This window comes from Mauremys mutica, chromosome 18 (genome assembly GCF_020497125.1).
Source record: "Mauremys mutica isolate MM-2020 ecotype Southern chromosome 18, ASM2049712v1, whole genome shotgun sequence".
In the NCBI taxonomy this organism is placed as follows: Eukaryota; Metazoa; Chordata; order Testudines; family Geoemydidae; genus Mauremys; species Mauremys mutica.
Window position 1 is genome coordinate 4,941,234 of NC_059089.1, and position 22,802 is coordinate 4,964,035.

Genomic DNA, 22,802 nt, shown 5'->3' on the forward strand with positions numbered 1-22,802 from the left:
CATCTGCTGCTTATTTTGGCTACAATCCAGTGACGCACTTATGCTGGTGCTTAAAGCTTAGTTCTGTTTACTGGGCTATTCATAGACTTAAAGGTAAGCGGTTCTTACAGGCTTTGCTGGATCAGGGCTATTGTTACAAAAAAGAGAATTCAGACCAATTGAGCCAAATTATAGATAAGCCACTTGCCAAATTTTACTTTAGAAATGTGACAGTTGGAGGTCTGTCAACAGAAAAATGTAAAGAATGAATCCCTTCATCTTTATTTTTACACTCATGTAAACAGGGCAAAACAGATATTTTTCTTTCAAAAGACTGGAGTAAGAGCTTCTGTGCCAGGTGTGATCATGAAGTGAATTTATCTCCATTTAGCAGGTGAACTGTCAGGTGAGAAACATGGTTTTGTGGCCCTTGTTTGCTGCTTCATGATGCATAAAGGAGGTCTTAAAGGTGTCTCCCCCTCATCATCCTCCTGCCCCAAAAGTAGATTCAGTTAAATTAAACAAGTAAATAAAATCACACTTCCAAATGTCTGTTGGTGTTTTATACAGGACGTTTAGATTTTTTTTTTTAAAGGGACCTTTTTTTTCCTGAATTCTGGAGCCAACTGGAGACCAAGTGTTATGATATAACTGGCAACAGAGAGAGGGAAGAGAATTTTTATTCAGACTGTTTGTCTTTGACGTTTGTTTACACACATTGAACTCAGACAAGTGACAAATGGCTGGGAGAGAAGGTTTGTTACTAAAAGTAACACTCTTGCTTATATATACTCTCTCTTAAAGGTTGAGACTGAAGTTCAATTATAGGTCCAACAAAACTGCCAGCACAAGTAGTAGACAAGAGCCTTATATTTGATATTTAGGAAAGAAACAAGGAGAAGTCACACCCATTTCTATGGGGGTAAAAGGGACTCTCAAGTCTTTATAAATTCATAAAGAATCAAAGACAACTCATTTTTTCTCTGGCTGGTAATTTTTTTACAAACTTCCCAAAATGGCACTATTGTATGACAAACCTTTGGCATCTGAATGCAAAGGCAAGTTGTAGTTAAACGTCTGAATGCCCTTTGAAGTGCACACTTTATCATCACAGCTAGTGTTTGTTTACCCCTCCCTGTACCAGCTAAACTAATATTTGTATGGCCCTACTGATAAAGGGTTCCAAGCAAGCTACATCTCTGTCTCTCGCACACTTTCTGGGACCTAGACATTGCTTAGACATTTCAGTTTTCAATCTCATGTTGACACACTGGGAATGTCTACACTGCAGTAAACCTCTGCAGCTGACTTGGGCTCTTGGGGCTCAGACTAAAGGGCTGTTTAATTGCAGCATATATATTTGGGCAGGGGTTGGAACCCTGGCTCTGGGACCCCATGAGGGAGAGGGCCCCAGAGCTCGGGCGCCATCCCAAGTCTTAACGTCTGCACCACATTTAAACAACCCTTTAGCCTGAGGCCGAGTCAGCTGGCATGGGCCAGCCATGTGGTTTTAATTGCAGCGTAAACGTACTCAGCATGTCCATATGCATAAAGAATATCGGGGAGAGGGTCAGTAAAACCAAAGCACATCTTAGGAAAATTCCTTTTTTTCCAAATTGCATACAAAATAGTAAGTTTAGCGCACACGCTAATGCACATGCCGTCCAGGAAATGGGAATGGTAGAGATGAAAACACAGCCTTAGCTCTTATCCCTTAATCACATGTATTATGATACAGTCCTTAATTATACAATCACATTTTCAAATAATACAGTGTAATAAAAAACATTCCGCAACTTTAGATAAACATGTGTAGGATGGTGCATTATGCCTTTCTCTTCTATAGTTATTCATTATTACATTAGCAATTTTTGTGTATTTGGACTATTGTGGGCTAATGAAACTTTGATATATTACCATAGATTTTTTGGTAGTGATATGTAACAAGCTATTGCATAAATATTCCTGTAGTTAAAGGCATATTTGTGTTTTAAAAAAAATTCTATCTGATGAGATGAGTTAATTCTGTTAGAAGAATTTAGTGGAATCTTCAACATTGGAACAAATTATGAATAACATAATGACAGATAAAAACCTGTTCTATTTGTATTTCCTTTGCTATTGGAAAATAGACCAAGATGGAAAGTGTCGTACCTTTTTACTGTAGGTGTCTGTTAGCTGCTAAGCCCTGAGCAATTTTTATTATACAATCCATAGTAATTACAGCTGCTACTACATCTGCTGTTTCTTTCTAAACAAATGATGTGTTGATTTTAATCTTAGCAATCTGCTCCTATTGCTGAATCATACAGAACTAGGCACCAGGCTGTGTTACTAAGCAATGAAATGTCATGGTGCAGCCCTGGGTCCTAAATGACAACATCTCGCACAGTGGGTTGTCTTATTAAGCATCTGATGGTTTTTCAACAGGGGAATCCATTTCTGGATTTCAACAAAACACAAATGAAAACTGATCATTGTTAATTATATGCTAAGTAGCGGAATGGACAGGACTCGAAACTACTTTAATGAAAAGCTGCACTTTGCAGGCCAGGACCCAGAAAGTAACCTGTGGAGTTCCAATATGAAATGTAGTGTCCCGGCTTCCATTTTCAACTCTCAATCATTCTGTTCTCTGTAAAAATTCATCTTAATCTAACATAATAAACAGGGATGTTTGAATGCGTGTACCTTGTTTGTACTTATACCTTGTATGCCTTGTATCCAATGTGTGTAATAAGGGTATATCTAAAATTGTCTGAAAACAGTAACAAAGTCTGGGGCACACATGGACATGATTTAATGGCTTGCTCCCCATTACTTTCTTTAATCTTGTAGGAAGCTTCTGTTCTTTTGCAATGTTGTTGGTGCCCCATGCTCTGGGAAGAAGCCCTTTAGTCTGAGCCCCAAGAGTCCAGTGAGGCCAAGTGAGATAGGCTCTTAGGCCTTGTCTACACTACAAAGTTTTGTCGTCAAAAGCTGCCTTTTGCCAACAAAACGGGAGCTGTACACACTACAAAGCTACTTTTGGTGGCAAAACAAAACCACCTCGACGAGCGGCATAGAGCTTTTTGCAGCAAAGTTAAAGCGACAAAGCGTCAGGATAGGTCAGTCAGCCTGCTGTCTCCCCTCCCCCAGGCACACCACTCTCCTCTCCCTCCCACCACACACTTCAGTTGAAAAAGCGGCTAACAATCTAGTAGGATGCCCCTGGAACTATGGGATTGATAAACCTGCATCATGTGATGCTGTCCCAGCCCCATGAGGCACTGCAAACCCTTCCCAAATCACCCTGCAGCCAGTTGCACAGTGGGATAGCCAACCCACAGTGCACTGCTCTCTGTGTCGATGCACTCTGCCTACACAAGGAGTTAGTGTGGACATGCAACAGCAGTTTTAATTAAAGCGGCATAACTTTTACCGACAAAACTTCGTAGTGTAGGCAAGGCCTTAGTCAGAGATGCTCTGCAGGGACTAATGCGCCTCAGCAGGGATTTGCATTGACACCAGGCAGCCTTTTCAAAACAGTAGAGTTTTAGTCACCCAGAACACAGTATTGAAAGTCCTTAGGTTAGCAGAGAGAGGGTTAAGACATAGTCCATCTGGCCTAGCCAAGCCGCTCTCGACTCCACTACAGGCTCTGTCTCTCTGCCACTTTCAGTCCCAGGTGAGAACAGCCAAGCTTCTTCCAAAAAACAACTCTTCTCCTTGTCCTGTCTGTTCTTTGTCTTCATGTAGCCACATGGAGTTCACATACCCCCCTCCCTCCTGCACTGGAGCTTCCCACTGTGAAGTGCTGATTGTTCAGTTATTAGGCGTTTTCATTGTCTCTCTGGATCTTCCATTGATATGGGTCAGCTTTGGCCAGTCCTTTAATGACCCATTATGTAGCCCTAGACAGCTAGGCAACACACCAGTCTCATGTCTCCTGCACTGCCCCAAGATCAGACTCACCCCTTTAGCCCTCATTGGGTAGCAATGTAAAGTATGGGGGAAACTGAGTCATGCATGGGATTAATAAAAATATTACAGAAAATTCCTACTTCATCACACTCCCCTATTCATCTTCTCTGACTCTGATAATATGATCACTCACCTAGTTATAAGCTCTTGCACTGATGAAAAAAGTGTAATTACCAAACTCTTTTCCTTTTGCACACTGTTCTTATATATGTGCAGTGTATGGGAATTTATCGAAGTTCAAAGGGAATTTTTCTGCTTTAACATTTTCAGCCTAACTTCCCGCTACTGTCGAGTTTAGTTCCATGATGAATAGCAATCTACCTAGATGAGGAAATGCTCATTTGTCAAAGACTCTGATTAACTGAATGGTTTTTCTGCAGCTGGATGTGGGTACAGTAAGGAATCAACACAAGACCACTCACTAGCACTGGGCAGCTTGTTCTACTTAAGTACATGTTATCAAAAAATTGGAGGGTGGGGGCAGAGATGGGTAAAGCTGATTCCAGTGATCAGGTGGTTCTGTTCTGCTTTGTTGCATTTTTATTTGGGCAGTGCTCTAAGATTTACCTTTGAAGTCTTAGCTGTATTTTCTCTCTCTCCTCTGGCAGGTGGAGGCATTAACCCATCAGCCTAGAGCCACAACAGTACATGCAGTCCGAGATTCTGAACTGGCCAAGCTACCAGAGGGAGCACTGACATCTATCAAACGCAAATTCCCACAGGTAAGGAAATTGGCAGTCTTCTCTCTCCTGCCTGCTTCCAAGAGCCACAGCTTAGCTGTCTCCCTTTTAAAGAAAAGAGCAATGTTCCATGGGCAGATTTATTTCTTCAGTCTTGTTAGCTGTAAATAAGATTTGTTGTGGGGGTATCTCCGAGCCTAGGGTTGAATTCTCATCTGCTGTTCAGTGAAATACACGTTGCTTAAACATGAGGATGAATTCATGTACCGCTCCCTGGGTGGAGCTGAGTAGAGGTGCTGATGACTGGAAAGCATAAATATTGTCTAAATAAGACACACCTTGTTTCAGAAGATAAACTAGCAAAGGGAGTTACTTGCATAACACAGGTTATTTTTAATGGGATATAAAGAAAATGAGGTCATAAATACTTGCAGTTTCTGAACTGGTGACTATAATTAGTGATATAAGAGAGTTACCTGCTCATCGGACAGTGCAAGGTTGTTCCCTATTGTTTAATTTCTAATGCTTTGTCCAGGCCTGTGTTAAATATCCCAAGTGAAAGGAGCTACCTTCACTTCCTTTGGGAGATGAGTCCCCAGCTGAACAAATCTTACTCTCAGGGTATCTTTCCTGATTTAAACTCAAGGTGTCCTTATTTCACCTCATTGCTTAGAGCAATACTTCTATACTCTCCATTGTCCTTCCCTTACCTTTGTATTTACAGATTTTGCTTTTCTCCTAGTCAAGTTCCTTTAATCTTTTCTTATAAGTCTTTTTCCAGGCCCCTGATCATTCTGTTGCTCAACATTGAATTCCCTCCGATTTAATATCTATCTGAAGCAATGTCCAAAATTGAACACACTGTTCCAAGGGCAGGTTCACCAGACCTTGAAGCATTCCCTCATAAAGACATATTGTTCCTCTTATTGATTTCCCCGCTCCCCTAGACGCACAGACAAGTTGTATCTTTTGTCTTAATTATGGTGTTTTATAATTTTTCAGCCTTCCCTTCATATATTTTGGAATGTAATATTTTCTCCCATTGCATCATGCTCCAATTGGACGTCCTTGAAATCTAATATCTTGGCCTTTCTTCAAATATAAAATTTCCTTTGATAGGTAGATATTGTAGAACAATGGTGATGCATTAACTGCATGGTATATGGGAGATCACAATGGCCCAAATTCTTATGCCGTTATGTTGAACAGTACCGTACTCCAAGAATGGCCCAGTTCAAGTCAGTGGGATTACTCATAAATTAGGTGTTACCTTTACTCATGCTAGCTATTGGACTCTGGCCCAATATTATTTCTATGTAGATTTCGGAAGCTGGGGACTAAGGAGATAATGGTTGAGTTGATGGAGATACCCATTGAATGAACTCCTCCATTAGTGATTGTTACTGCTGTATTCTTTGTGTGTTTTATAGTAATGTTTTTAATATATCTGGAAGCAGTACACAGTTAAATATATATATATATGCATCGATTTAGCTGTCCAGAGACCACTGGCTCCATTGATATTGAATGGGAGCCTATCTTCTAAAGCCACATATACTACTCCTGGGGGAATTCTGCGCCACTGTGCATGTGCAGAATTTATGTCCCCCACAGATTTCTTTGTTTCCCTGCAGAAAAATAACTTTCTGATGGGGAAGCAAAGGGAAGCCACAGAAGCGGTCATGCAACCCTCCCCAGCAGTATGTTTTGGGTGCCCAGGGCAGCCAGCAGAGAGGTAAATCAATGTGGGGTGGGGGCGGGACTGGGGAAGATGTGGCTGGTGGCTCCTACCCTGCGCTGGGCTCAGCTGCTAGTCCCAGCTGGGCAAGATGGGACTTCCTCTTCCCCTGCATGGCATCCGGGGCTGGGTCAGACCCACTCCCAGATTTCTCCCCCGGCTGTAGGAAGCTCTGCAAATTCCCCCTTCCTCCCCCCCGTCCCGCGCTTCCTGCACCCATCGGTCCTCAGCTGCAGGGCAAGGGATCGTTCCTCCCCCATCCGTCCAACCCTTGTGCATCCAAACCCCCTCATACTCAGACTCTCCTGTCGAGCCTCACACCCCCCCTGCACCCAGAAACCCCCCGACGAGTCCCACTCCCCCTGCACCTGGACCACCCTGACGAGCCACCCGCACCCAGATCCCCCTCTGCCAAGCCCCAACCAGCTGCAGCTGGATCCCAACCCCACTGAGCCCCACTCCCCCAGCATCTGGATGCCCCCCGCTGAGCCCCAACCACCTTCACCTGGACCCCCCGCAGAGTCCCATTATCGTTGCACCCAGAACCCCCCAACAAGCCCCTGTGCATCCAAATCCCCCTGCACATGAATATGAGCCACCCACACCCAGATTGCCCCACATAGAACCTTCTCAACCCACACCTGGTCCCACCACACTGAGCCCCTCCACTCTTGGATCCTGCCTTGCTGAGCCTGCCTGCCCACACCTGGTGCACCTGGCATGGAGGGGCAGGGCTTTGGGGTGTCACTAGGGCAGGCCCAGTCCTTGCGCTGTGTCAGGGTTGGGTACAGCCTCATCCCTCAGTCCGTGTCCCGGGGGGTGGGGGGGAGCTGCACAGTGATCTCCCACCTCTGTGCAGCCAGTGGCCTCTGCTCCCCAATGCCAGGCTGGAGCCTCCACATTTCTTTGACAAATAAAATTTGCAGAATTTAAAAATATTGTGCGCAGAATTTTAATTTTTTTTGGTGCAGAATGCCCTCAGAAGTAATATACCACTTTGACTGGTGAATTCTCTCAGCTACTGAAGACTGGAAGTCTTTGCTTTGTCCTCCACCTCTGCCTCTGGGGCTTTGGTGTTTGAGAATCTGATTCCGTTTTCCCTTGAGTCTATCAATACTCTTTCTTAGCCGATCTGGGCTGAATTTTTCCTATCCCCTACAAGCCTGAGGAATGGGAATCTAATGCTGGTATCCCTAAATGTGTTGTGTGCGTGGTGCTAGTCATCCCACCAGCCCTTTGTCGCCTCTTCTTTTGTACTATGAATATTAATTTATTTAAATATATCCCCTTCCTAACTCTAGTGACTCCCTCCCTCCAAAGCTCTGTATTTTTGTATCTGGCAGTGTATTTTTAAAAAATTGGACTGTATCACAAATGTAGTGAAAATGCTTAAAATATTTATATCTTGTCCCTTCCCCAAAGCCTGTGAAAGTGTTTTATGAGATTACTCTCTGAATTTTAGAATGTGTGTTCCTGCATTTAGATGCCACAGAGATTGTTTTGTATTGTTATTATTGTTACGGGAGTATTTTATCAAGCCGCTTCAGCAAAGCTTCCAAAATTCTTCTGCTTAAAATTAATCTTCTTGGTCTTTAAGTAGATAGCAAAAACTGGTGCTTATGTAGAAAGGTGTTTTTAGAATTCCTGTGCTTGGTTATTAGTAAGATTAAGATTTTGTCACGGTTATTTTTAGTAAAAGTCATAGTCAGATTGTGGGCAATAAACCAAAGTTCATGGAAGCCCGCAACCTGTCCATGGGACAGGAGGGAACTCACCGCTGGGGCAGGGAGCAGCAGCTGACAGCTCCTCCACTCCTGCTGCTGCAGGAAGTGGGGGCTGAAGCCTAAAAAGTCTCAGAGGTCCATTAAAGTCACGTGACCTCTGTGATGAAATTGTATCCTTAGTTATTAGACATTGGGGGCCACTGAATGTCTCTTGCATATTCTTTAAGGCTGTTCTTGTGTCATCCAGACATCTAAATTCAATATACCATGTTACCTGGGATGCTCCTAGCATGTGGCCACTGTTGTAAAAAAGGATGCCACTTGGGGATGATTAAAAGCCACTGCCATTCAGCTAGCCACAGTGTATAGTAGGGATGTAAATATCGGTTTAAAAATTTAACTGGTTAAACAATTAAAATCATATAATTTAAACATTTAAACGTTAACCGAGGTCACTCTGGCAGGCTGGTGCCAGCCCACAGATGGCCTGCTGGGGCTGGAGTCCTGCCTCCTCGCCGCTGCTGGAGCTGCTCTAGCCAGCCCGGCCTGCTGTGGCTGGGGTCCCGCCAGCACACCTGCCATGGCCAGGGGCCCTCTCTGGCCTGCCCACTGTGGCTGGGGTCCTGCGTGTCCGCCGCGGTCGGGGTCCCGCCAGCCTGGCTGGGACTGGGGTCCCTCTGGCCAGCTGGCCCGACATGGTCTGGGCTGCTCTAGCCAGCCAGCCACCGGGGTTAACGGTTAAGGTCTGGTTAATGGTAAGCCTAATGCAGGGAGCAATTAACCACTCAGAGACTTCAAACAGCAGGGCTGATCCGCCTTGCCAATGGTCAGAGCCATGCAGCCCTTACCAAGCTACCAACAAACAGACTTGTCTCAACTGGCACAGAGAACTCTCCTGTCAGCTGCCTCCCTTCCTTGCTCTTGAATCACTCAGCCTTTCAAACTGAGAGCTGGAATGGTATGAAAATCCTAGCTGTTTGCTGGAGGTCTGGCACTGAATGTTGGTGTTCTTGAAAAAGGCAGGATGTTGGCACTTTAAGAAATCCTCATGATAGACTGTGTACCCAGTGTTAGGTGCGATAAATAGACTAGCTTGCCCTCCTCGTGTTCGTTCTAAAGGAAAGAGTAGGATGATGTTGGCGAGTGATCTGCCCCTGTTTGTGGTGTCAAAGCCAAAAGGTTTCAAGTTCAAAGAAAGCAGAGATTTAAGGTGAGTTTATAGGCTTTCAGTGGGAATCATAGGACAGGGAGGGACCTCGAGAGGTCATCTAGTCCAGTCCACTGCACTCCTGGCAGGACTAATTATCATCTAGCCCATCTCTGACAGGTATTTTTCCAACCTGCTCTTAAAAATCTCCAGTGATGGAAATTCCACAACTTCCATAGGCAATTTATTCCAGTGCTTAACCACCCTGACAGTTAGGAAGTTTTTCCTAATGTCCAATCTAAACAGCCCTTGGTGCAGTTTAAGCCCATTGCTTCTTGTCGTAGCCTCAGAGGTTAAGGAGAACAAATTTTCTCCCACCTCTACCCCGATATAATGCTGTCCCCAGGAGCCAAAAAATCTTACTGTGTTATGTCGAACTTGCTTTGATCCGCTGGAGTGCACAGCCCCGCCCCCTCCCGGAGCACTGCTTTACCACGTTATATCCAAATTCGTGTTATATCGGGTCGCGTTATATCGGGGTAGAGGTGCACTTGAAAACTGTTACATCCCCTCGCAGTCTTCTCTTTTCCAGACTAAACAAACCCATTTTTTTCAATATTCCCTCATAGATCATGCTTTCTAGACCTTCAATCATTTTTGTTGCTCTTCCCTGAACTTTCTCCAGTTTGTCCATATCTTTCCTGAAATGTGGCACCCAGAACTGGACACAGTTCTCCAGTTGAGACCTAATCAGCTTGGAGTACAATGGAAAAATTCCTTCTCGTGTCTTGCTGATAACACTCCTGCTAATACATCCAAGAATTTTTTATTTTATTTTATTTTATTTTATTTTATTTTATTTTTTTTGCAACAGTGTTACACTGTTCATATTTAGCTTGTGGTCCACTATGACCCCAGATCCCTTTCTGCAGTATTCCTTCCTAGGCAGTCATTTCCCATTTTGTATGTGTGCAACTGATTGTTCCTTCCTAAGTGGATAAATTGGAGAGAGTCCAGCAGAGGGCAACAAAAATGATTAGGGGGCTGGAGCACATGACTTATGAGGAGAGGCTGAGGGAACTGGGATTGTTTAGTCTGCAGAAGAGAAGAATGAGGGGGGATTTGATAGCTGCTTTCAACTACCTGAAAGGGGGTTCCAAAGAGGATGGATCTAGACTGTTCTCAGTGGTAGAAGATGACAGAACAAGGAGTAATGGTCTCAAGTTGCAGAGGGGGAGGTTTAGGTTGGACATTAGGAAAAACTTTTTCACTAGTAGGGTGGTGAAGCACTGGAATGGGTTACCTAGGGAGGTAGTGGAATCTCCTTCCTTAGAGGTTTTTAAGGTCAGGCTTGACAAAGCCCTGGCTGGGATGATTTAGTTGGGTTTGGTCCTGCTTTGAGCAGGGGGTTGGACTAGATGACCTCCTGAGGTCCCTTCCAACCCTGAGATTCTATGATTCTATGATTCTAAGTGAAGTACTTTGCATTTGTCCTTATTGAATTTCATCCTTTTTACTTCAGACCATTTCTCCAGTTTGTTCAGATCATTTTGAATTATAATCCTATCCTCCAAAGCACTTGCAACCCTCCCATAGAATCATAGAATATCAGGGTTGGAAGGGACCTCAGGTGGTATCTAGTCCAACCCCCTGCTCAAAGCAAGACCAATCCCCAACTAAATCATCCCAGCCAGGGCTTTGTCAAGCCTGACCTTAAAAACCTCCATAAGGAAGGAGATTCCACCACCTCCCTAGGTAACCCATTCCAGTGCTTCACCACCCTCCTAGTGAAAAAGTTTTTCCTACTATCCAACCTAAACCTCCCCTACTGCAACTTGAGACCATTACTCTTTGTTCTGTTCCAGATTGGTGTCATCCACAAACTTTATTAGTGTACTTTCTATGCCAGGGGTGGGCAAACTGCGGTCTGCGGGCCACATCCGGCCCGCGGGACCGTCCTACCTGGCACCCGAGCTCCTGGCTTCCCCACTGTTCCCCCTCTCCTGCAACCTCAGTTCAATGCACCACTGGTGCAGTGCTTGGGGCTGTGAGCCCCTGGGGCAGCGCAGCTGCAGAGCTCAGCCTGGCCAGGTGCTCTGAGCTGCGTGGTTGCAGCGGTGGTGTGGCCTGGCTCCAGCCGGGCAGCACGGCTGTAGTGCCGCCAGCCACCGGTGCTCCTGGCAGTATGGTAAGGGGGCAGGGAGCAGGGGGGTTGGATAGAGGGCAGGGGAGTTCGGGTTGGTGGTCAGGGGGTGGGGGTGTGGATAGGGGTTGGGGCGGTTGAGGGGGGAAATGGGGTTGAATGGGGGCAGGGGTCCTGGGGGGGTTGGATGGGGCAGCAGGGGGCAGTCAGGGGCAGGAGTTCCAGGGGCAGTCAGGGGACAGGGAGAAGGGGTGGAGCAGGGGTCTGGAGGGGGCGTCAGGGAACGGGGGGGGGTTCGATGGGGCAGGAGTCCCGGGGGAGGGGGGCAGATAGGAGGTGGGTGCTGGGCCACATCCCCCTCCCCTAACCGGCCCTCCATGCAATTTACAAAACCCAATGTGGCCCTCAGGCCAAAAAGTTTGCCCGCCCTGCTCTGTGTCATTATCTGAATCACTGATCACGATATTGAACAGAACCAGACAGAACTGATCCCTGTGGGACTCCACTTGATATGCCCTTCCAGCTTGACTTTGAACACGTTATGCACGCAGCTTGTAGTAGCGCCATCTAGCTTGTATTTCCCTAGTTTGTTTACTAGAAGGTCATGTGAGACGGTATCAAAAGCCTTACTAAAATCAAGATATAACACTGCTTCCCCTCTTATCCCCAAGGCTTGTTACCCTGTCAAAGAAAGCTATTCGGCTGGCTTGACACGATTTGTTCTTGACAAATCCATGCTGAGTGTTACTGACCTTATTATCTCTGGTCAGGTGTCAGCTAGGCTATGTGAACTTCTTAATCCTTTACAGGTAAAAGAGGAATTAACCCTTAACTGTCTGTTTATGACAAGGGCATAATTCAGATTATCATGAAGTAGTAATATTGGCTGCCTTACCTGTGCTAAGTTCCCATTATATCTAGATCACTTCTATAGCATTTAGTTCAGGCCTGTTAAGAACATTTGTAGAGAGCAGCCCAGATGTTGTTTTTAAAATGGGACAGACAGCAGCTCAGAGAACATGAACGAAGGCAAGCAAACATTTAGCCTGTGAGATACCCTACTTGTCACAACACTGAGTAGCCTCAGAAGAGATTTCACATGAAAACTTCCCATGGTTTGACAACAGCAGTGCCAAAACAAGTACTAGCTGTTCACTATCTGATTGCCCTCAACCATTCCTAGCACCTTCACAAGTACCAGAGGCAGAGAGGTGTCAAAGCACTGCCCGAGACCCACTGGACTTTGGGATGCTGGGAGTGAGTACACCCAACATGCCTGCCTTATCTGGGAGCCACAACTGGTGATTAAGGTTCAGCTGTAGGTTTTGCTTTCTCCTTTCTCCCCACACCCCACCCCTTCCGTGGTACCAAAAAAAAATTGATTTTAATGGCTTGTGAGAACACACAGTATAGTGAATCCAGGAAAGCCAGTGGCCTCTCCTGCCCTATTGAATATAGCCACCGTACCAAGTGTAATGAATGAATACAACAGTATACACATTGCTTGAGGGAAGTTTCTTGAGATAGGAGTACATCACTGAAATAACTGCACATGGCAGAAACCCCCAGGGAAGGCTTGATCCACTTAGGAAAAGTTTATAGTTGAAATATTCAAATGGGTGTAGTACGGCTCACCATCCCAGATGGAGGATGGTTTTGAACAGACTCAGAACCAAGCAGTACAATTGTGAAACCACTCTAAACTCAGGTCCTAGGTTAGTGCCCTAATCTCTGGCATCACACTCTTGCGTGGTGTTCTTTGATACAAGTCATGTCGCTAGAATTCACTATGGCATGCCTGGAAGCAGATTCTAAAATAAGTAGATAAAATCCATTTCCTTTAAAAAGGAACCAATGGGGGGACAGGATGTGTTCAAAGAGGGAGGAGGGAAATCAGTCTTTTGTCTGTTCAGTAAGTTTGTGCTGGAGTGAAGGATCCAGGAATCAGCCATCTAACATTTCTTAAAAGTAGTAAGTATTTAGAGAAGGAATGTATTAAATTATTTTTATTTTCTTTTGTGACTTCTTTTGCATAAAAGGGAGAATCAAATTGGGTTTCTTTTGTGTAACTTTAAGTTTTTGCCCAGAGGAACATCCTCTGTGTTTTGAATCTGTTGTCTGTAAGAGTAGCTTGCATGCTAATCTCACAGAGGTATTCCTTTCACCCTTCTTCTTTAATTAAAAGTCTTCTTTTAAGAATCTGATTGATTTTTTCCTTGTTTTAAGATCCAAGTGTTATTTGGATCTGGGCTCACCAGGAATTGGTGGGAGGTGAATCAGTCTCAATCCTGCCAGGAAAAGGGGGATAAAGACTGGGGAAATATTTGAGGGGAAGACAGAGTTTCCAAATGACTCTCCCATAAACGTTTGTTTAAACTATTTGATGGTGGCAGCTACTAGATCTAAGCTGGTACATAAGCTTAGGGGTTATCTTATGCAGGTCCCCACATCTGTACCCTAAAGTTCAGAGTGGGGGTGACACCTTGACAACGATAATCTGAATTATGCCCAGCCTACCAGTAAACCCTTTGCAGCCCCTCAAGTCAGTTTCTTCTGATTTTTTTTGAGTAATGGATAGGCAAAGGACAAGGAGATGGGCTAAGCCACCGATGTGTGCTAGGGTCTCTAATATCCTGCAGTATAGGATTCAGTAAGTTATCATTTAACATGGTTGAAATAAAGCTGACTTAATGGGTTGGTTACTGGCTTTTAAACGCTAAATACCTTAACTGATATCCTGAAAAAGTCACAGATGAAAATGTTTGGCTTTGTCCTTGTCTCTCTGTGCACATCACAACAATACTGCACCATTGGGCGTGGCTGGCAGTGTTTGGAGAGGGCCAGTGTTGGGACAAAAATGGGGGTTGTTGGTTAGGACTAAGCTGCATTTGCATAGCTGTTATATTGGAAGCATGTGCAATGCCTGCATGGGGGCGGGGGGCGCATCAGATTGGGGAATAAGGAATAAGGGATAGGGTCCCCTCAAATTATACTGTCATCATTCTGGGTTGGCCCAATGGCCCCTTGCAGGCAGGCATGGTGTTGCAGGAGAGCCCTTAATTGATTTTCCCCTAGCCAAGGGTATCATAAAGTCTGACTAGATGGCTAGGTGCAAAAGAGCACCCTGTTGTGGAGGGTCTTATCTATTAATGGAAAAGCCAATGCAAAACATAAACAAAACTTTCTCCCTCAACATCTCAGGGTGACTGGGTTGTGTTTTAGTCCATCTCTCAGCCGCCTGAGTCCAGTGCTCACCTCTACCCAGGTTCTTTCCCAGGGGTTCTCTCAATTCCAGTCTTTGCCCCTGGTGTTAGGCCTCATCTCTGGAATCAGGTGTCTGGGGAAGTCCTCCCACTGTGACTCTTCTCCTGGGATAACAGGTGATCCTTGCCAGGCTGGACTTCTGGCCAGTGTCTGGGAAACCCCTGGCTGAGACTAGGCCCTCTTGGATGCTTGCTGACTGCAGCCGTCCAACTAGGAGGCTCCCCTCCCTAGGAGCAGCTCTTACAGGCTTTCTGTTCCGGTGGGATCACCCTCTAGGCCCTCTGCTCTGCCCTCTCGCTCAGGCCTTTCCTTATACAGCTTCTCCACAGGAGCTTCCTGTGTCCCTTTGGAGTTTGGGGTAACATTTATTAGGTCCAGGTTAGGGTTACCATATTTGAACATCGAAAAAAGAGGACACTCCACGGGGCCCCTGGCCCTCCCCCAGCTCTGCCCCTTCCCCAAAGTCCCCACCCTAACCCTGCCCCTTCTCCGGCCCCATTGGACCCCTTCCTCAAATCCCCAGCCCTGCCTCCTCCCCTGAGCATGCCGCTTTCCCCCTCCTCCCCCGTCCCTCCTAGCCAACCGAAACAGCCACCTTCTCCCCAGGCTCCAACTTTCCCGTGTCCCGCTGCTCTCCAGTCTGTGCACCCCCGGCCGGGAGCGTCCCCCCACGCAGCAGCAACCGGGGCTGAGGGGTTGGGAAGTTGCTTTGGGCCCCGTGCCTGCCCCCGAGCTGGGCATCCCAGCCCCAACTTGCACTTAGGACAGAAGAATCCCATGCACTGCTACAGACTAGGGACCAAATGGCTGGGCAGCAGTTCTGCAGAAAAGGACCTAGGGGTTACAGTGGACGAGAAGCTGGATATGAGTCAACAGTGTGTCCTTGTTGCCAAGAAGGCAAGCAGCATTTTGGGCTGTATAAGCAGGGGCATTGCCAGCAGATTGAGGGACGTGATCAGTCCCCTCTATTCAACATTGATGAGGTCTCATCTGGAGTACTGTGTCCAGTTTTGTGCCCCACACTACAAGAAGAATGTGGAAAAATTGGAAAAAGTCCAGCAGAGGGCAACAAAAATGATTAGGGGGCTGGAGCAAATGATTTATGAGGAGAGGCTGAGGGAACTGGGATTGCTTAGTCTGCAGAAGAGAAGAATGAGGGGGGATTTAATAGCTGCTTTCAACTACCTGAAAGGGGGTTCCAAAGAGGCTGGAGCTAGACTGTTCTCAGTGGTACCTGATGACAGAACAAGGAGTAATGGTCTCAAGTTGCAGTGGGGGAGGTTTAGGTTGGATATTAGGAAAAACTTTTTCACCAGAAGGGTGTTGAAGCACTGGAATGGGTTACCTAGGGAGGTGGTGGAATCTCCTTCCTTAGAGGTTTTTAAGGTCAGGCTTGACACAGCCCTGGCTGGGATGATTTAGTTGGGGATTGGTCCTGCTTTGAGCAGGGGGTGGACTAGATGATCTCCAGAGGTCCCTTCCAACCCTGATATTCTATGATTCTAAGCCGACGCTATCTAAATTCATGTACAAATGAGTGCAGATTTTAAGTGGAAGGTAATTAACTATTGGAACAACGTACCTAAAGATGTGGTGGATTCTTCGTCCTTTGGTCCTGGAGTGTTTAAATGAAGACAGGTTTCTCTTTCTAAAAGAGATTCTCTAACTCAACCAGAAGTTATGGGCTTGGTGCAGGAATCCCTGGCCTGTGCTATGCAGGTAAACTGGATGATTGTAATGGTCCCTTCTAATGTTAAATTCAATTAATTTAGTTTGTGACCCAGCAAGTCTGCACCATTACATGGCCATGTCTATCCATCGGGCAGCTTTGGGAGGAGATGTATGTTCTCCTTGAAGTTACATTTGTTAACGTCAATGTTCTGAGCAAAGCTTAGCCACTCTTTCAGGTGAAACCTACGTTTCTAGGTAGAGGTGAAAGATCTGAAATTTTGGCTAAGGCAGGTACACTTCTAATATCATGTGATTCTTCTGTGCTTGAGATTTAACCAGTGAAAAATGATTGCCACTGCCAAAGACTTATTTCTGTCAAAAGCATCAGGGAGGGACGGATTATAGAATATCATAGCAATGTAATTTTTCTTACACAAAAATTGCTGTAAAGTGATATGTATTTCTTTTATAGGACAAAGAGCGCAACTTTTCTGAGACATAATTCTGTTCATTATCCTTGGTTTGTATTTTTTTAAATGAAGATTGCTTTTCTGCTGTGAATCAACTTACTGCCAGTAAGTTAGTAGTGATGGTCTCTGTATGTGGAAATCAACTGTTGGGATGGTTTTTGTGGAAATGATCAGTGAGCAGTATTTTTAATAATTAAGTTATCTAAAGTGGAAAATTAAATTTAGATGTGTTTAGCACCATCAGCTTCTATAAATAAACAAGTTGTAAATTTTCCCAGAAGTCCAAACTATAGATGAAACAAAGAAAAGACAACATTTCCCACTGATATATTTTTTAGAACTGAATTCTCATTAGAATGATTTTTCAGGATGGTTTATAGTAAAGCAAATTAAATTTCACAGATGAATGGAAACAAAATTTTAGCTAAAACTCTGGCATTGAAAGATCATGTAGGTAACTCATAGATGGAAATGGACCTAGAGAATTACAGGTTCCTTGAAATATAACAGTGTAGAATAACCATGGATAGTCGAGAATAGGGACTGGAGTAGTTGTTAAACAGAGCTCTGGAGAAGAGGGATATCAATGAAATTGAAATCATATGGGGGGGATGGAGTGCACAGCGGTGCACTTGTATTATAACTGGAACAAATTATATATAATTGAAGTACTGTTTAGCCCACTGTGTTGAAGGGTGTTCAGTTCTGAAGTTGAAGTAAGCCAGCTGAGAGTAGGGTCAGAGGAGGAGAGCTGGTGGGGTTAATCTGTGAACATATTAAGAGGGCCTGGGCTGGAAGCATTTGGATATTAGGCTTCTGTTTAAAATTTTGCAGTGCTCGAAAGCACATTGCCAAATCATTAGGGGTACGGTTATCAAAAGCACCTAAATGACTTGGTCACTCAAAGCCAAAGTGCCACTGAAAGTCAGTGAGACTTAGGCCTGGTCTACACTGCGGAGTTAAGTTGATATAAGGCAGCTTAGGTAAAATGCAACTCCCACGGATGTAAATCGCCCACTACATCGACTTAATATCTCTGTGCCCACTAGAGGTGTAGCGTTTAGGTCTATGTAGTTAGGGTGACGCAGTGTCCGTGTTGACACTGCACTACTTACATCACCTGTTAGCTGACAGCAGGAGCCCCCCCCAAATGTGGGGCTGATAGCTGGAGCCCCCTCCTCCATGGGGTTCCAGCTGTCAGTGCCCCACCATGCTCTACACAGTTAATTTGGTGGAAGCGCTCCTGGTGAGGACGTACATCCCCAACAGAAGGAGCATAGTGTGGACGTGAACCACTGTTTTAATTACTTAAGTCAACTTAATTTTGTAGTGTAGACATGACCTTAGCCTCTGAAGTCCCAAAGACTCTCCTGAAAATGGGACTTAAGCTCCTAAGTCACTCCACGTGCTTTTGAGAATTTTTACCCTGGGTATATTTCTTAACCACCTCCATGAAAAGGAGTTTCCTGGACCATAACTGTAGTAGCATTCAGTTTGACAATCTTTAAAAGAGTTGTTCTGATATCACAGTTAGTGTGATCACATCAGTGCAGGCTTCCGTTCTGATACTTTTACTCTCCTGGACACAGTTACTGGATCCTGTCCAGCTCCACAAACACAATGGTTACTCAAGTGCACTTCTAACCTTTTTCAAAAGTTGTCTGACATTTTAGAGAGTCTCAATTCCAAACCAGCTGACTTTTAGAAGTATAGATTTTCCATGAGTAGTGGTGTAAAGACTAGCTGACTGGTGATCTGCCAACAGCTGTGATTGTAAAAACTGGTTGTGTTAGGAGGTCTGTTGAGTAGAATTGGATGTGGGTTAGCAGGTGCCATGGTGACTGTAGTGCACTACAGATACTGCAACATGCCAGAGATGTTACACTTTGTGCTAGTGGAGTTACTGTCTGGCACCAGATGATGCACATCACAATAGAGATGAGTGAATGCTGCATTCCCAGGTGCATTCTTCTGCTTGCAAAGAGAAGACAGCTCACTCTCCTCCAGCCTGTGGAGGGTGGGGGGAGAACCACCTCACTGAGATTTCTAAGTCTTGCCTACATTTTCAAAAATGGAGCCCAAAATTCACCACTGGTTCAACTCTGCTGGTGGCAGTGATGCTGGAATCTGTAGTGTACAAGAAGACTCAGGTGTATTTCCCACCATGCCATCTAACTTGTATAATGTGTTAAAAATGTCTGAGCCCTGTCTTCACTACAGGATCTACTGTTGCTATGCATAGTGAAGTAGCCCTGGTGGAAAGTTACAAGTCCCAATTCTGTCAATATAGAGGCAGCCCTAGATGTGCTGAAAAGTTCTAGACTCTGGTAGCCTCCTTTAGACCAATTGTACTGTCCTGGGCATTCAGGAGGCCCTTTGCTTCCCAGCTCCCTGCCCCTGATGCCCCATCTCTCTTCTTAAAAACAAGGCTGCTCTGCTACTTGCTCTCCACTCCTCTCCTGGGGGAAGTATGGCAGCTCCAGCTCCTCATGCTACTCATTTCTCAGGAGAAGCAGGGATGGTTTGTTCCTTGGCATTCCCCTCTCTACCAGAGAAGAAACCAGTGGTTCCCTGGTTGCACTTGGCCAGAATTGCTCCTGGACCTGAGGGAGTGAGTTGACTAAGTCAGGTTTTCATACACTTTCATTGTGGTGCAGAATAAAGGTGGTTGGAAATTAACTGAGAATTTCTTCACCGTTAGTATTAGAATTCTTCCCATGGGCTCTGTATTAACTACGTTCTTTACTGTGGGAGGCTATTACAATGCATGTTTTGACTGCTCTGAGGAATCTCAAAGAGCTCAAGTCTCAGGTTGGGAATAGCAGCAGCTGTGATTTATATTGGCCTCTCAGAAGACTGTGGGCCAAGTCTTTTTCTAAAGAGCACAGTACCTTTTTATGAGAAAATGCTTGGCATATTTTAAAACTCCAAGGAAATCTCAGGCCAGTTCCTATCTTAGATCCAAAATTGATGTTCTTGTATGTTTCCATGACAGCAACATGGTGACTCATCCTATGATGGTAAGCAGCCTGCTTCTCTCACACAGGGCATTGGAAAAACAATTTTTCCACAGCTCTTCCAGGGGCGTAAGGTTTGATTTAACTAGTAAGGCAAATCATGTCTCCTGGTGGTAGGAGCAGCAGATTGGGAATCAAGACGTTAGTCGTTTGCTAACCTCCTTGAGCTCCTCAGGTGAAAGGTGCATTAGAAGTGCAAACTATGGTTAAATAGTAACTCCATAACTGTATTAGTAGATTCATATTTTGTAGGTGCGAAATGACACTCCAGCATGCCTGCTAACTAAATACAGTATATGTATAGACATTATCTTAAAAAAATTCTCAAGTTATGGGGCATTTCCCTTGGGAGGCAGTTTCACTGTCTAATAGATTTCACTGTAGAAGGATTTTTTTTCTATAGTTAAAGCAGTTAGCAGGATTGGGTTTAGCTGTGGAAAACCAAAATCCACAATTGCAAACCTAGGAGCTGTAGTACTGCAGCAGGGTCAGCTTGTGGCTGGGTGAGTAGTAAACTTTGTTATATTTGCTGCAGAGTTAGTTGATTTTTAATTCTAGCTGAGATTCCAAAATAAATGAGCTTGACAGTCAGTTCCTTTGTGAGCAACAGCCAGTATTACTTTGCCACTGTACATTAATAAATGCTGTTCTGCTTTATTAGTATTCTCTGCTGAGCAAGGTTCGAAGATTGAGTTAGTTATGGACACTGATGGTAAGAGTTAACTTACTGAAGTTGATCTCCCTAAGTCACTGCTAGTATGAGTAGGGCCCTACTAAATTCACGGTCCGTTTTGTTCAATTTCACAGTTGCAGGATTTAAAAAAAATCATACATTTCATGATATCAGCTATTTAAATCTGGAATTTCACAGTGTTGTAACTGTTGGGTCCTGACCCAAAACGGGTTTGTGGTGGGGTCCCAAGGTTATTGTACGGGGGTTGTGGTATTGCCACCTTTACTTTTGCACTGCTGCTGGCAGTGGCGCTGCTTTCAGAACTGGGTGCCCCTAGTAGCCACCTCCCTCTGGCCACCCACAGGCAGCACAGAAGTAAGGGTGCCAATACTGCGAACTCCCTACAATAACCTTGCGACCCTCCCTGCAACCTCCTTTTGGGTTGGGACCCCATTTTGAGAAATGCTGGTCTCCCCTGTGAAATCTGTGTGGTATAGGGTAAAAGTACACAAAAGACCATATTTCATGATCCGTGATGCATTTTTCACATTCATAAGTTTGATAGGGCCCTAAATATGATTGACAAAGCATCTTGAGGAAGCTTTCAAACAATGTGATTGTCTGGGCTTACTCAGGGAGTAGCTTGAGTACAAGGTCAAAAAACATCTTTGGATTGGCTGGAATGTTCCCGGAAATCTCCTCTACCCTGTCTTGGCATGCACACGTCTAAATATCTGTCCTGTAGCTGAATGTTGTTTTGATATTCTGTAATATTCAACTGACCATATGGGGCCCATATTTCACACTGGGGTTGTGGAATACTCTCCCAGTGGGGGAGGTGGGAATCCCATCACTTGGGACTTTGAAAGCTATATTGAATAAAATGTTAGAAGATGTACACTTGGGAACAAACCTATACTGGCAGGGAGGTGGGAAAAGATAATTTAATTGGCCTCTTCCATCTCTGGCTTCTGATTGTAATATATGCTTATATTTCCATTATATTTTATATGGCCTATTTGCCTTGTCTGTCCCTAATACTGGAGGTAGGAGACATATAGTTCTATGCAAACTTATTGTTCAAATATATTGATCTTGTCTGAAGTTCAGCCATTACTCTCAGTTCTGACATTAGTAATTGACGTGTTGGAGACGCCCTGAGTTTTTCTCCAAATGCTCTTTAAAGCTCACATTTGTTAGTTCATGGAATCCCATAATTCTATGAAAACAACAAGGAGTCCGGTGGCACCTTAAAGACTAACAGATTTATTTGGGCATAAGCTTTCGTGGGTAAAAAACCTCACTTCTTCAGATGCGAAGAAGTGAGGTTTTTTACCCACAAAAGCTTATGCCCAAATAAATCTGTTAGTCTTTAAGGTGCCACCGGACTCCTTGTTGTTTTTGTGGATACAGACTAACACGGCTACCTCCTGATACATGAACTATGCCGGCTTAATCAATGGTATTGGCTGCCTAGGACAAAACTGCTTTAGACAGGATGCATAAAACAATACTAATTATCAAGCTGCGATGTCTTACAAGTTTTTCCACTTTAAGGTTAAATCTTGAAGTGCTTACACTTGGGAGAAATTTATGTTTTATTGTTTCAAGTTATTGATTTGGAGGGGCTGTGTAACTGCCAGTCACACACCAACACGCCAACAGAAAATCATGCTCCACTTGCCACTTGGTTCCTTCTTGTCTGACAAACAGCAATAGTGTACAATACATTTATCTTGTTGATTAATCAAGTCAAAATGAGGGGTGGTTTTCTCTTTAACATCTTCATGAGGTTCAAAGCTACTTTTATTTACCAGGAAATGGCTTTTATTTAAAAAATCCAAGTGTTTGTATTTTATTACATATTAGCAGTTATAGTTTACTAGAATTTTACTAAGGCAGTTACTGCCTTTATTTTACTTAGTGATAAATTGATAAGTGTCAAGACCAACTGAAGTATTTTCCAGTTCAGCTACTCCTTAGTGTTACAACTGTTAGCTTTCCATCATTGCTCTTGTTAGGAACTAATGATTACTTCTTGTAAAGATAAATTTATCACGTTTGAAATTAAATTAAGGGCCAGATACTGATTTCACATCAGTATAAATCCCAAGTAACTCCATTGAGATCAAAATCTGATCCTTGGAATGAGCCATGCCTGTTTTCTGTGCCTCCAGATCAGTTTCACAAAGGTAATTCAGCTTGCCAAGACGTATACGGGGCTTTGAATATGTGTGTGTTCCACCTATTCACCCATAACACCTTGTTGTATATGAGGAATCTGGTCTGAGTATGGACCAGGGTGATTGTACCGTATACAAATGAGATGGTAT

General features: G+C 44.4%; 1 protein-coding gene across 3 annotated transcripts in view; it reads left to right on the plus strand.

Annotated features, from left to right (window-relative positions):
• The window catches only part of PNPLA7 (patatin like phospholipase domain containing 7), a 420,389-nt gene that overhangs the window by 203,591 nt on the left and 193,996 nt on the right, over positions 1-22,802 (plus strand). For all 3 annotated transcript variants that reach the window (XM_044993121.1, XM_044993122.1, XM_044993123.1), the window contains one exon: positions 4,551-4,664. In XM_044993121.1, the coding sequence (XP_044849056.1) occupies positions 4,551-4,664 (114 nt within the window). The remainder of the gene's footprint in view (positions 1-4,550; positions 4,665-22,802) is intronic.